The sequence below is a fragment of the Hypanus sabinus genome, chromosome 5 (assembly GCF_030144855.1).
Source record: "Hypanus sabinus isolate sHypSab1 chromosome 5, sHypSab1.hap1, whole genome shotgun sequence".
Classification (NCBI taxonomy): domain Eukaryota; kingdom Metazoa; phylum Chordata; class Chondrichthyes; order Myliobatiformes; family Dasyatidae; genus Hypanus; species Hypanus sabinus.
Genome location: NC_082710.1, coordinates 37,200,199 through 37,214,383, shown reverse-complemented (window position 1 = coordinate 37,214,383; position 14,185 = coordinate 37,200,199). Strand labels below are relative to the sequence as shown.

Below are 14,185 nucleotides of genomic sequence, written 5' to 3'. Positions count from 1 at the left end.
TGGGTTATATACATTGTTTTTTCATACTTTGTAACCATTTAAAAATGCAATAAAAAAAGTTTAAAAAAAAAGATGAAAACGACCATCCTGATTGTTATCAGTGAAAGGTGCAAAAGCCAGCATCTGTGATGGTATGGGGGTGCATCAGTGCCCATGGTGTGGGTGAGTTGCATGTATGTGAAGGTACCATCGACTCTGAGGCATATATTAGGACTTTAGAGGGACATATGTTGCCATCAAGGCGGCGTCTCTTCCCGGTACGTCCATGCTTATTTCAGCAGGACAATGCCAGACCACATTCCGCATGGGCTACAACAACGTGGCTTTGTAGACACAGAGCGCGTGTGCTTGACTGGCCTGTTGCCAGTCCAGATCTATCTCCTATTGAAAATGTATGGGGCATCATGAAGAGGAGAATCAGACAATGGAGACCATGGACTGTTGAGCAGCTGAAGTCTTATACCAAGCAAGAATGGACAAAATTTCCAATTGCAAATCTACTACAATTAGTATCCTCAGTTCCAAAACGAGTAAAAAGTGTTATTAAAAGGTGATGTAACACAATGGTAAACATGCGTCTGTCCCAACTTTTGTTGAGTGTGTTGCAGCCACCAAATTCTAAATTTGTGTATATTTACAAAACACAATTAAGTTGGTCAGTAAAACTATTGAAAATCTTTTCTTTGTACTTTTGTCAGTTAAATAAATGTTCACGTGAATGAACATATCACAGATTGTTGTTTTTATTGCATTTTGGAAAATATCCCAACTTTTCTGGAAATGGGGTTTGTATATTCAAGGCAGAGGTTGATAAGATTATTGAAGGTACATGGGAAGAAGGCAGGAGATTGAGGCTGAGGGAAAAACTGGACCAAATGGCCTAATTGTGCTCCTATATCTTACGGTCTTATGCCAATTGTAGGCAGATGAAAAAGGCTGAGCAGTACAAATAGCCTTTTGCATTTGTAGCTTCACACCTGACCATGATCCAGAATCAAAAGATTAGGTTAATCATAGCCAATATTTCTGGCAGGCAACAAAACAGACAAAGTAGTTCAATTTCCTATACCAATAATCATGGAAATTAAATTCATATCCTTGAATTTTTCCACCAGTACAATAAATAGTTTCTTATTATGCAAATTAAAATTTAAAGAGCAACTTACAAATGCATTTTCTTTTACTTCCAGATTATTGAATACCACGTCTCCTGTAAAAAAAAGTTTAAATTTCAATACAAACCAACTTTTCATGTTGAGTGCAGAGTAAATTAACACAAAAAGAAATAATAATTCAATTGAAAATTATATTTTAATACACAGCATTTGTAACAATTACTAAAGATGGTTCCACAGTTAGGAAATCTTTTCACACAGTGCGATGCATTATCATGGAATATCATTTTTCATTACAAATTTCAGTGGCTCTCCACTTGGCCTTGGACCACAGTAACATACGTCAGACTGCCGTTTACTGGTATCCAACACCAACATACCCCCAGTACTAATCAACAAGTTCAGAAACCTAGGCCTCTGCACCTCCCCCTGCAACCAGATACTTAACTTCCTCATTCAGAGACCACAGTCAGAAATAACTACTCCTCGCTGACAATCAACACTATCGCACCTCAAGGATGCATGCTTAGCCCACTGCTTTACTCCCTCTACACCCATGACCGTGTGCCTTGGCACAGCTTAAACACCATTTATAAATCTGCTGATGACTCAACTATTGTTGGCAGAAGTTCATGTAATGATGAGGAGGCATGCAGGAGTGAGACAGATCAGCTGGTTAAGTGGTGTCTTAACAACAACCATGCACTCAACATCAGTAAGATGAAGAAACTGATTATAGACTTCAGGAAGAGGAAATCAGGGGAAACAAACACCAATCCTTATTGGAGAGAACAGCAGTGGAAAGGCTGAGCAGTTTCAAATGCCTGGGTGTCAAAATCTATTCTGGGCCCAACACATTGATGCAATTACAAAGGTGGCACAACAGCAGCTATTTATCAATAAAGGTTGGAGGAGATTTGGTATGTCACCAAAGACGCTAGCAAAATTCTACAGATCTACCGTAGAGAACATTATAACTAGTTGCAGTGCTATCTTATATGGAAGGGACACTGCACATGATCAGAAAAGGCAGCAGTGAATTGTAAACTCGGTGGAGTTTCAAGATGGCGACGTAAGCATCTGCCTTTTAGGCGCTCTTTATTTTTTTAACTATAATCACCCTTTAATTAGATCTTTTCGAACTTAATCATATGAGTTGCTACCTTTGATTGACCCTTTTTTCCTAAAATAATAGTTGATCTAATCTTGTCAAACCTAAAATGGCTACAAGTAAGAAATCGGCTAAGGATCCTGTATCCATCGACGCAATTTCTGGTCTTTTGGACATTAAACTGGATGTTAAATTTGCGGGTATGGAAGGTAAATTGGACAATAAACTGGATGCTAAATTTGCGGGTCTGGAAGGCAGACTAGAAGGTAAATTGGACAGTAAACTGTTAAATTTGGAAAGGAGGATTACTTCGAAAATATCCGATCTTGAAGGAGTTGTTAAATCGCTTGAAACTAAGTTTCAGTCGCAGGCGTTAGTGGTTCAGCAGCTTGGAAATAAGATCACGACTCTTGAACAATCAATTTGTGAAAAAGCACGTACAATTGAAGTGTTAGAGAAGAAGATAGAGTCGACTGCTAAAACTTTAGATCAGTATAAGTTTAAAATTACTGATCTTGAAAATCGTTCTCGCAGACAGAATTTGCGCATCATCGGAATTCCCGAAAAAGTTGAGTCCGGTGATTTAACTGAATTTTTCTCTAAATTACTGTGGGAAATTTTCGGTGGTGAAGGTTTGAAAAATGAACCTGTTATCGACCGTGCTCATAGAGTTGCGAGGCTTTCGTCTGTGCCTGATAAACCACGAGCGGTGATTGTTCGCCTTCATTATCCTCGTGAGAAAGAGCTTCTAATTCGGTTAGCTCGTAAAAAAGGTATGATCTCCTTCAAAAATTACTCATTTCGAATAGTTGAGGATTATTCTTATGAAGTAATGAAAGCCAGGATCGCTTTTAAACCAGTGATGGCAGAGATTCATTCGATTGGATTTAAACAAGCTTTAATGTATCCAGCGAAGCTTAGAATGGTGCTGCCCGACAGCAGTCTACACTTTTTTAACACTCCTGAAGAAGCGAAGAAATTTGTTGAAGAATATCGATCCTCTAGTGCAACTTGAACTATGAGTTACATTGAAGATTTTTTTTTTTGGAGAGAGGATGTCATTTCATTTTAAGTTTTAACCCTGGAAGTTGGGTTATAACTTTTTATTTTGAACTATGGGTCTGGGTCTTTTTTTTTTACTACTATTATTATTGCTTATAGATGCTGTTTTAATTTTTATAATATCCTTTTTTATACACGTTTGTATTTTGTAATAATGAATTATTTTTTCAAAATGTTGTTTCTTCTTCCCATAAGTCTTTACTTTTTATAAGCGTTTATTTGCTTGCCTGTATTTAGAAATGGAACAAAGGTTTTGAATTCTTTTTTTTTTTAGTTTTTTTTTATATATGTTGTAGTGTCTATTAAATCTTTTTTTTAAAAAAATTCTATTTTGATAACTTTTTTTTAATTAAATTTTCTTATTAGATTGCTGAATTTATATTCATATTTTGTAATATGGCTTTCTCAAAATGTCGTTTCTTCTTCCCATAAGTCTTGGCTTGTGAAACGTCATCTTTGTATCTGAATATGGAATTTCTTTTTTAAAGGTGTATTACATTTTTAAACTTTAATGTTCATTTTTTTTTATTAATGATTTTTCTGGTTTTACTATTTTAGTTTTTTTTTGATTTGTCTGATATGTGTGTGTATGTGTATGTATATATATATATATATGTAGGTATATATATATATATTTTTTTTGCAACTCTATATTTTAATTAGGGTGTTATATAGTTTTTTCTTAAAAAATTTTCTTATGGAGCTGCCATCTTGAAATGGGGGTAATATTAGTATTAGTTTATGCGCCTGCCGCTTGGCTTTCTTTCAAAGGGTGGGGGGAGGGGGGAGGGATCTTTTTTCATGCTTTTGCTTTTTATTTTTTTGCTTTTAGTTTATGGGCTGACTTTAAATTGTTAATATTGTTGAGGTGTCAGGATCTCCGTTTGCTCCTGAATCAATTTTCCTTCTTCCTAAATTGTGGGTTATGTGTCTTTTTAACCTTTTATGATACACACAATTAATATTGGTATGATGGATAAATCTATTAACTTTATCTCGTGGAATACTAATGGTTTAAATCATCCGATTAAACGTAAAAAAATATTTAAAGTATTCCATAGATTGAACGCTAATATTATTTTTGCACAGGAGACCCATATTAGGAGGGAGGATAATCAACGTTTTTTTAGGTTCTGGAAAGGGCAACAATTTCACTCAAATTGTACCGCTAAAATTAGGGGTGTGTCTATTTTTATAGACGCCTCAATTTCGTTTACACATTATGAAATTATTTCTGATCCACAGGGTAGATTTTTGTTGATAACTGGTTCACTTTTTAATCGGAAAGTTGTTTTAGTTAATATTTATGCTCCAAACTTTGATTGTCCTGAATTTTTTAAACGTTTATTTACTTCTCTTCCTAATTTGAATGAATATATGTTGATTATGGGTGGAGACTTTAATTGTTGTTTGAATCCTTCGATGGATAGATCTAAACCTATTCGAACTCTTCCGAATAGATCAGCTTTACTTATTAATTCTTTTATGGTTGATTCTGGAATTACTGAAATATGGCGGTTTTTGAACCCTAAAGATAAAGAATTTTCATTTTTTTCACATGTATATCATAGTTATTCTAGAATTGATTATTTTCTTATTGATCATCATTTATTAACAGATGTTATTGATTGTAAATACGATTCTATTGCTATTTCGGATCATGCGCCTTTGAAGTTATCTATCAAGATTCCGGACTCTTCTATCAATACTAGATCTTGGAGACTTAATGCTACTTTACTTCAAGATCCAGAATTTATTACCTTCATAAAACAACAAATTGACTTATTTTTTTCAACAAACTATAATGAAGAGATTGATAAAGGAATACTTTGGGACTCTTTCAAGGCTTTTATTCGTGGACAAATTATTTCATATTCCGCTGGTAAAAGAAAACAAAGATATTCAGATATAGCTTTATTGGTGGATAAAATTAAAGAAATTGATAAGATTTATTCCATTACTCCTACCAAAGAACTTTATAAGAAGAGAGTTGAGCTTCAAATGGAACATAGTTTATTATTATCTTCTTCAATTGAGAATCAATTAATTAAGACTAGGGCTCAATTTTATATTCATAGTGATCGAACTGGTAAATTGTTAGCTAATCAATTAAAGGCTATTTCGACTAAGCGACAAGTTATTAAAATTCGTAAACAAGACGGTAATTTAACTACTGATTATAAAGAAATCAATAACACTTTTCAAGATTTTTATAAATCTTTATATCAATCAGAATTTGACGGTGACCGGTTTACGATGGATAATTTTTTTAATAACTTGAATATTCCTAAACTGATAGATGAAGATTGTAGCTTGTTTGATGCTCCTATTTCTATGGATGAAATAAGAGAGGCTATTTCATCAATGAATTCAGGGAAAGCTCCTGGTCCTGATGGTTTTATTGTAGAATTTTTAAAAACTTTTTCTTTACTGCTTTCTCCTTGGCTATGTGAAATCTTTAATGATGCGTTTGTTAAGAAGAGACTACCTCAATCGTTTTATGAAGCTACTATCTCTCTAATTCTTAAAAAAGATAAAGATCCTACTTTATGTGCATCTTATCGCCCTATATCATTATTAAATGTAGACTCTAAGATTCTTACAAAAATTTTAGCCATTAGATTAGAAAAGGTATTACCACAGATTATTTCAGAAGATCAAACTGGTTTTATTAGGAATCGGTATTCCTTTTTTAATATTAGAAAATTGATTAACATAATTTATACTTCATCACCTACAACCCCAGAATGTGTTATCTCATTAGATGCTGAAAAAGCCTTTGATAGAGTTGAATGGACATATTTATTTAATGCATTGAGAAACTTTAATTTTAGTCCTAATTTTATATCATGGATTAAATTAATATATTATAAACCTGTTGCTTCTGTTCTTACAAATAATTATAGATCCTCTTTTTTTCAATTATCTCGTGGTACGAGACAAGGTTGTCCTTTAAGTCCTTTATTATTTAATATTGCATTAGAACCTTTAGCTATTGCTATTCGTGAGTCTCCTAATATTTTTGGTATTACCCGTAATGAGAAGTTATACAAATTATCGCTTTATGCTGATGATTTGTTGTTATATATTTCTAATCCTAGTAGGTCTATTCCTGCTATTTTATCCTTGTTGGCTCAATTTGGTAGCTTTTCTGGTTATAAGTTAAACTTAGATAAGAGTGAGTTATTCCCTTTAAACGCGCAAACCTTATTGAGTGATAGGATGTCATTTAAAGTTGTTACTGATAACTTTATCTATTTAGGTATAAAAATCACCAAGAAATATAAAGATTTATTCGGACTGAATTTTTTACCTATGCTTCATCAAATTCAGCAACTTACTACTAGATGGTCTCCCTTATTTTTATCATTAGTTGGTCGGATTAATGCTATTAAAATGATGATTTTACCGAAATTTTTATATTTATTCCAAGCTTTACCAATTTTTATTCCTAAATCTTTTTTTGATAATATTGATTCAAAAATTTCCTCATTTGTGTGGCAAAATAAAAATCCTAGGTTAAGCAAAAGGCAATTACAAAAGTCTAAAAAAGATGGTGGTCTAGCTTTACCTAACTTTAGATTTTATTATTGGGCGAATAATATTCGTAACCTAATGTACTGGAAACTAGATTTGGATTCACCTGTGTGCCCACAGTGGGTAAATTTGGAATGTAGTGAGGTTAAGGGATATTCTATATTTTCCGTTCTTGGTTCTTTTCTTCCTATTGATTTAGCCAAATTCAATAAACAGATATCTAACCCTGTTGTTAAACATACACTACGAATTTGGTTTCAATTTCGCAAATTCTTTAATTTGAAAAACTTTGCTCTGGACAGCCCTATTTTATGTAATTTTTTTTTTTAAACCTTCATTGACAGATCAAGCTTTTAGTATATGGAAAAGGAAAGGTATAAAATGTTTTCGTGATCTTTTTTTTGAAGGTACTTTGATGTCTTTTGATCAACTATCCAACAAATTTGAATTACCTAAATCTAATTTTTTTTAGATACTTACAAATTAGAAATTTCTTACATAAAATTCTTCCATCTTTTCCTAACTCAACTCCATCGGATTTTTCAGATTTGATTTTTACTTTTAATCCTTGTCAGAAGGGATTAGTAGCTTTTATTTATAACATGATTATGAAGATACAGCCAGAAATATCGGATAGAATTAGACAAGAATGGGAAAAAGAACTTCGATGTAATATATCAACAGATAAATGGGAAAAAATTTTACAAATGGTTAATTCCTCCTCTATTTGTGCTAAACATGCTTTAATACAATTTAAAATTGTACATAGAGCTTATATGTCTAAAGATAAGCTTGCCCGATTTTATTCGCATATTAATCCTCAATGTGACAGATGTCACTTAGAAGTGGCTTCATTGACTCACATGTTTTGGACATGTCCCACTTTACATAACTATTGGAAGGACATTTTTGATGTCATTTCCTCAGTATGGAATATTGATTTACAACCCCATTTTATTACTGCAATTTTCGGTATACCAAATGAAGATGGCAATCAGCTTTCCCCTTCAATCAGACGAATGATTGCCTTTGTAACATTAATTGCCAGAAGGTCTATATTACAAAATTGGAAAGAAGTAAATCCTCCTACTACATTTCAGTGGTTCTCCCAAACTATTTCTTATCTGAGTTTGGAAAAAATCAGAAGCACTATCTTTGATTCTTCAATTAAATTTGAAGAAACCTGGGGACCATTTATTCGACACTTTCATATGAATTAATTTGGCCTATTTCAGATCCTTTTCTCTACTTATACTTGTTCAGGTATGGAGTTCCGGAGTTCTTTTCTTGACACCTTTATATATTTATAAAGTGCTATTATTGCCCATGTTAGTTTTAGTTTAGTATTTTTTTTCAATATATATTTTTTCTCATATATAATTTCAATTTTTTTTTCTTTTTTCGATGATTATTTTTGTTTTTTTTTCATATATATTTATATAGACTTGATTGATTTATGTACCTTTTGTTGATGGATGTTTTAATAGGATATTATTATCCTATTACTAATGTAATCTCAAGTTTATTGAATCTGTAATCTATTCATTATTATGTGTTGTTTTTTTTTATATATGAAATTTAATAAAAAGATTGAAAAAGAAGAAAGAATTGTAAACTCAGCCAGTGCCATCATGACCGCTTATATCCCGAGCATCAAGGACATCTTCAGAAGGCGATACTCAAAAAGGCAGCATCCATCAATAAGGACCCCCATTGGTACCATTAAGGAGGTGGTACAGGAGCCTGAAGGCACACACTCAATGTTTTAGGAACAGCTTCTTCTCCTGTTTTATTTTTCAAGCAGACAGTTCTTATAAAAAGTATTCCCCCCTCCCCCCCAGAAGTTTTCATGTTTTGTTTCACATTGAAACACAGTGGAATTAATTTGACTTTTTCAACGCATCAACAAAAAATGACTCGTGTCAAAGTGAAAACAGATCTCCGCAAAGTGATCTAAATTAATTACAAATATAAAACAAAGTCATTGCTTGCATAAGTATCCAGACAGACAGACATACTTTATTGATCCCGAGGGAAACTGGGTTTCATTACAGTCGCACCAACCAAGAATAGTGCAGAAATATAGCAATATAAAACCATAACTAATTAATAAAAAGTACATTGTGCCAAGTGGAAATAAGTCCAGGATCAGATTATTGGCTCAGGGTGTCTGACACTCCAAGGGAGGAGTTGTAAAGTTTGATGGCCACAGGCAGGAATGACTTCCTATGACACTCAGTGTTGCATCTCAGTGGAATGAGTCTCTGGCTGAATGTACTCCTGTGCCTAACCAGTACATTATGGAGGTGGCATATTCACCACCTTCAAGTCAGTATTTAGTAGATGCACCTTTGGCAGCAGGTACAGTCTTGAGTCTGTGTGGATAGGTCTCTATCAGTGTTGCACATCTGGACACTGCATTTTTTCCCATTCTTAGTTACTAAACTGCTCAAGTTCTGTCAGATTGCATGGGGATCATGAATGAACAGCCTTTTTCAAGTCCACCCACAAATTCTCAACTGAATTAAAGACTGGATTCTGACTTGGCCACTCCAGGACATTAACTTTGTTGCTTTTATGCCATTCCTGTGTAGTTCGGCTTTATGCTTGGGGTCACTGTCTTGCTGGAAAACAAATCTTCTCCCAAGTCGCAGTTTTCATGCATACTGCATCCGGTTTTCCTCCAGTATTTCCATGTATTTTGCTGCATTTTTCCCTCTATCTTCAGAAGCCTTCCAAGCCTGCTGCAGTGAAGCATCCTCACAACATAACTTATTAAACCATTATTAATAACACAGTATTCAAATGATGTTTGTGATTTCAGGACCTCCAATCCATTAGTAAATGGCAGTAACATTTCTCACTATTGGGAAGGGCACAACACTCTGTTTACCCAGTGCATCATACCAGACTACCTTCTTATCTCATCTTCTTCAGCTTCAGGCACTTATGTGACTGTTCCTGTTTTCTTGGGGATGCCTCCCAGTCTATCACTCATACCTTCTGGTGACTCAGGTCCCCCAGCCACCTGACTGAACCCAACTGCATCCCAAGTTTCCCCTCACTGTCCATTATCATGCCTGCCTGCCCACTGTTCATGCTCCCTGTTACATCTAAGTCAGGACTGGGAGATTCAGAAATCTCTTCATCAATTCATAGGGAATTTGCACAAGGTAAAGCATACCATAATTCCCATTTCCTCATCCTCGGAGTCTACACAGTATTCAGTGATTGGTTCCTCCAAGTTTTTCCACAGAAGTCACCCTGTTGTCAGTGGATTGCCTTTCTGTTCTCCTCCTGTGTACAGTTCTCCTGGCAGGTGTAGGTTCCATGGGTCAACACATACTTCCTGCCCTTGAAGTCGAAGGTGATTTCAATGGAGAATTTTGACAGGACCATTCCATCCTCTGGCTTCACCGGGAAAACTGGTAAATTTGGCATCTGGCTGTCCACTACGGGAGACACAGACACCTAGTGGTCAGCCAATTTATGCTTCACTGGTAGCCCCAAATATCTTAAAACTCTGTCTCAGTCATCATTTCAGAGTACCTAATCATTTCATTTCAGAACACACCTGCTCGCTTCCTTGATTTTTCTTGGTAGTAGAAACCATTGCTAGCTCATAAACATCTTCCAGTTCTTTCCTCATGTCAGACACATACCTGAGTTATGTGTTCTGCAGCAAGTCTTCACCACCAGTTCGAAAACAGATATACAGGTAACCTTGCTTTGCATCTTAACATAAAAAAGTATGGCAAGTAGCCAGTAGCATCATTCTGTGTACAACTGTAGCAGTGTACACAATGCCCAATATGCTGACTCCATTTATTCTTTTTGTTGGCATCCAGGGTTCCAAGCATGTCTAGCAAAGCCCGGTTGAACGTTTCAAGCTGAGGATCACCCATAGGGTGATATGGGATGGTCGTTGACTTCTTGACTCTAAGCATGCTCAGTAACTCGTGTATGAGCTAACTTTCAAAATCCCTTTCCTGATCACTCTGTACTCTTCTTGGGAGGCCATAATGAACAAAATACTTCTCCTATAACACTTTAGCAACTGTGGCTGCTTTCTGATCTGTTATTGGGAAGGCTTGAGTATATCTGGTGTATTGATGATCAAGACATTTGCAACATTACTGGAATCAGGCTCTATGAAGAAGAAATCCAGCCACACTCAATCAAGTGGTCCCATGCTTTGTAGATGAGATAATGAAGCAAATCACATAGACTTACAGTTCTCTTCAACCTTGGGCTTCATTCAGGGCCAATAAAACCAGTCTCGGACCAATCTGTAGGCTTTGTTAAACCCCAAAAGACCTGAGTCATCATGAAGTGACTTTGGTACAAGCCTCCAGTGTCTCTCAGGCTAAACCAAATAGGAACACAGAGGTCTGCCTGGAGAAGATGTTACACTGTAAAAGCTTTGTTCCAGTTTGTCCCATTCCTTCATCAGTAGGGGTATGTTAGGGCATTTTGTCTTTCTCATCATGGACCATATACTCTTTGACAACAGATGGCCAAATGGCATCTATACAAGGCTTGTCTCACTGGGTTGCTGTCAATTCTGCAGGTCTGAAGACAGGCAATGGCTACGTATTCAGAGCAGTCAAATTGCAATATGCTTGTGGAATAGCATAACTAGAAGCTCCAAAATGATCCACAGCTCTACAATTCTTCTTTCTTTCTTTTTAAATCTTTTTATTAATTTTAAACAAACATAAATGAAACATGAATACAGAGAGTTTGAGAATACATAATAGAGGTTAAGGTATAAATACAAATAGATGATAATCCATATATAATAACCTCCCAAACTCATAGTAATTATGAAAAATGGAGTAAATAAGAACCCCCCCCCCCGGAAAAAAAACCTAACCAACATGGGCCATTGCATTATGTCAAATATACACAGCAGCGTCAATAACTCCGCACCTCCATCCAAATAATTAAGGAGAATAAAAGTAATGTTTAGGAAAAGTCAGTTTAGCTCATATGAAAATGTTGAATAAATGGTCTCCAAGTTTCTTCAAATTTAACTAAAGGGTCAAAGACAACACTTCTAATTTTTTTCTAAACTCAAACAAGAAACAGTTTGAGAAAACCACTGAAATATAGTTGGAGGATTAATTTCTTTCCAGTTCAACAGGATAGATCTCCTAGCCATTAATGTAACAAATGCAACATCTGCCGGGCTGAGTGGTATAAACAACTATTATCCACCACTGGTAAACTGAAAATCACAGTAATAGGATGCGGTTGCAATTTGATATTCAGAATCGTTGAAATAGTACTGAAAATATCTTCCCAATAATTTTGCAAACAAGGGGAAGACCAAAACATCAGTGAAGCAACTTCAGAATGACATCTGTCACAGATTGGATTAACATAAGAATAAAATCGAGCAAGTTTATCCTTGGACATGTGAGCCCTGTGTACAACCTTAAATTGTATTAGGGCATATTTAGCACAAATAGAAGAATTGACTAATGGTAAAATTTTCTCCCACTGCTCAGTGGGTACAAGACAATGAAGTTCTTTTTCCCCATTTCTTCTTAATTTTTTCTGATATTTCTGGCTGTATTTTCATGATCATATTATAAATGATGGTTACTAAACCCTTCTGGCAAGGATTCAGAACTAAAAAAATTTCCATAATGTCCATATTATTCAAAAAATTTCAAACTTGCAAGTATCTAAAAAAAATGAGTTTTAGGCAAATTATATTTATTAGATAGCTGTTCAAAGGACAAAAAACTGTTATCTAAAAACACATCACGAAAACATGTTATACCTATTGTTTTCCATAATACAAAGGCTTGATACATAAAAGAGGGCTGAGAAAAACCGTTAGATATAATAGGGCTTGATAAGATAAACTTATTCAAGCCAAAGAATTTATGAAATTGAAACCATATTCGTAATGTACGTTTATCTATAAGATTATCTATTTGTTTATTCAATTTAGATAAAGCAAAAGAAAGCAAAGATCCTAACATAGAAAACAATGAGAAGTCTTGTATAGATTTACATTCCAAATTTACCCATTGTGGGCAAGATACTATAATCGATTCTTGTGTCCAAAATATTAAATGGGGGGGTGGAGTTTCAAGATGGCGACGTAAACATCTGCCTTTTAGGCGCTCTTCACTTTTTTAACTATAATCACCCTTTAATCAAATCTTTTCAAATTTAATCAAATGAGTTGATATTTTCGATTGACTTTTTTTTCCCTAAAATTATATTTGATCTAACTTTGTCGAACTTAAAATGGCTACAAGTAAGAAATCGTCTAAGGAGCCTTTATCTATCGATGCAATTTCTAATCTTCTGGACACTAAACTTGCAAGTTTGGAAAGCAAGCTGGAAAGTAAAATGGAAAGTTTGGAAAACAAGCTGGAAAGTAAAATGGTAAGTTTGGAAAACAAGCTTACCATGAAAATGTCTGAACTTGAAGGAGTTGTTAGATCGCTTGATTCTAAGCTTAAGTCGCAGGCTTCGGATATTCAGCGGCATGAAGATAAGTTGGCGACTCTTGAAAAATTAATTGTTGAAAAAGTACATACAACTGAAGTGTTGGATAAGAAGGTACAATCAACTCTTAAAACTGTAGATCAGTATAAGTTTAAAATTACTGATCTCGAAAATCGATCTCGCAGACAGAATTTGCGAATTATCGGGTTTCCCGAAAGAGTTGAGTCCGGTGATTTAACTGAATTTTTCTCTAAATTACTGTGGGAAATTTTTGGTGATAAAGGTTTGCAAACTAAACCTGTTATTGACCGTGCTCACAGAGTTGCGAGGTTTTCGTCTACGACTAATAAACCACGAGCGGTGATTGTTCGCCTTCATTATCCTCGTGAGAAAGAGCTTTTAATTCGATTAGCTCGTAAAAAAGGTATGATTTCTTACAATACCTACAAATTTCGAATTGTTGAGGATTATTCTTATGAGGTAATGAGAGCCAGAATCGCTTTTAAACCAGTGATGGCAGAGATTTACTCGATTGGACTTAAACAAGCTTTAATGTATCCAGCGAAGCTTAGAATTACGCTGAACGACAACAGTCAGCAAATTTTTAACACTCCGGAAGAAGCGAAGAAATTTGCTGAAGAATTTCGATCTTCTAGTGCAACTTGAACTATGTGTTATGTGGAAGATTTTTCGGAGAGAGGATATCTTTTTACTTTAAGTTTTAACCTATGAAGCTGGGTTATAACTTCTTATTTTGATCTATGGGTCTGGTTTTTTTTACTATTATCATTGTTTATAGATGTTCCTTTTAATTTTTATAATATCTTCTTTTTTTTCTGTTTCGGTTATATACGTCTATATTTTGCAATAATGATTTACTTTTTAAGAT

At 34.7% G+C, this 14,185-nt stretch overlaps 1 protein-coding gene across 3 annotated transcripts in view; it reads right to left on the bottom strand.

Moving 5' to 3' along the window:
* vps13a (vacuolar protein sorting 13 homolog A) overlaps positions 1-14,185 on the bottom strand; it is a 361,176-nt gene that overhangs the window by 314,415 nt on the left and 32,576 nt on the right. For all 3 annotated transcript variants that reach the window (XR_009512162.1, XM_059969760.1, XM_059969759.1), the window contains exon 2: positions 1,167-1,210. Coding sequence is in view for 2 of the 3 variants with exons in the window: in XM_059969760.1 (XP_059825743.1) it covers positions 1,167-1,210 (44 nt within the window). In the remaining variant the exon portion in view is untranslated. The remainder of the gene's footprint in view (positions 1-1,166; positions 1,211-14,185) is intronic.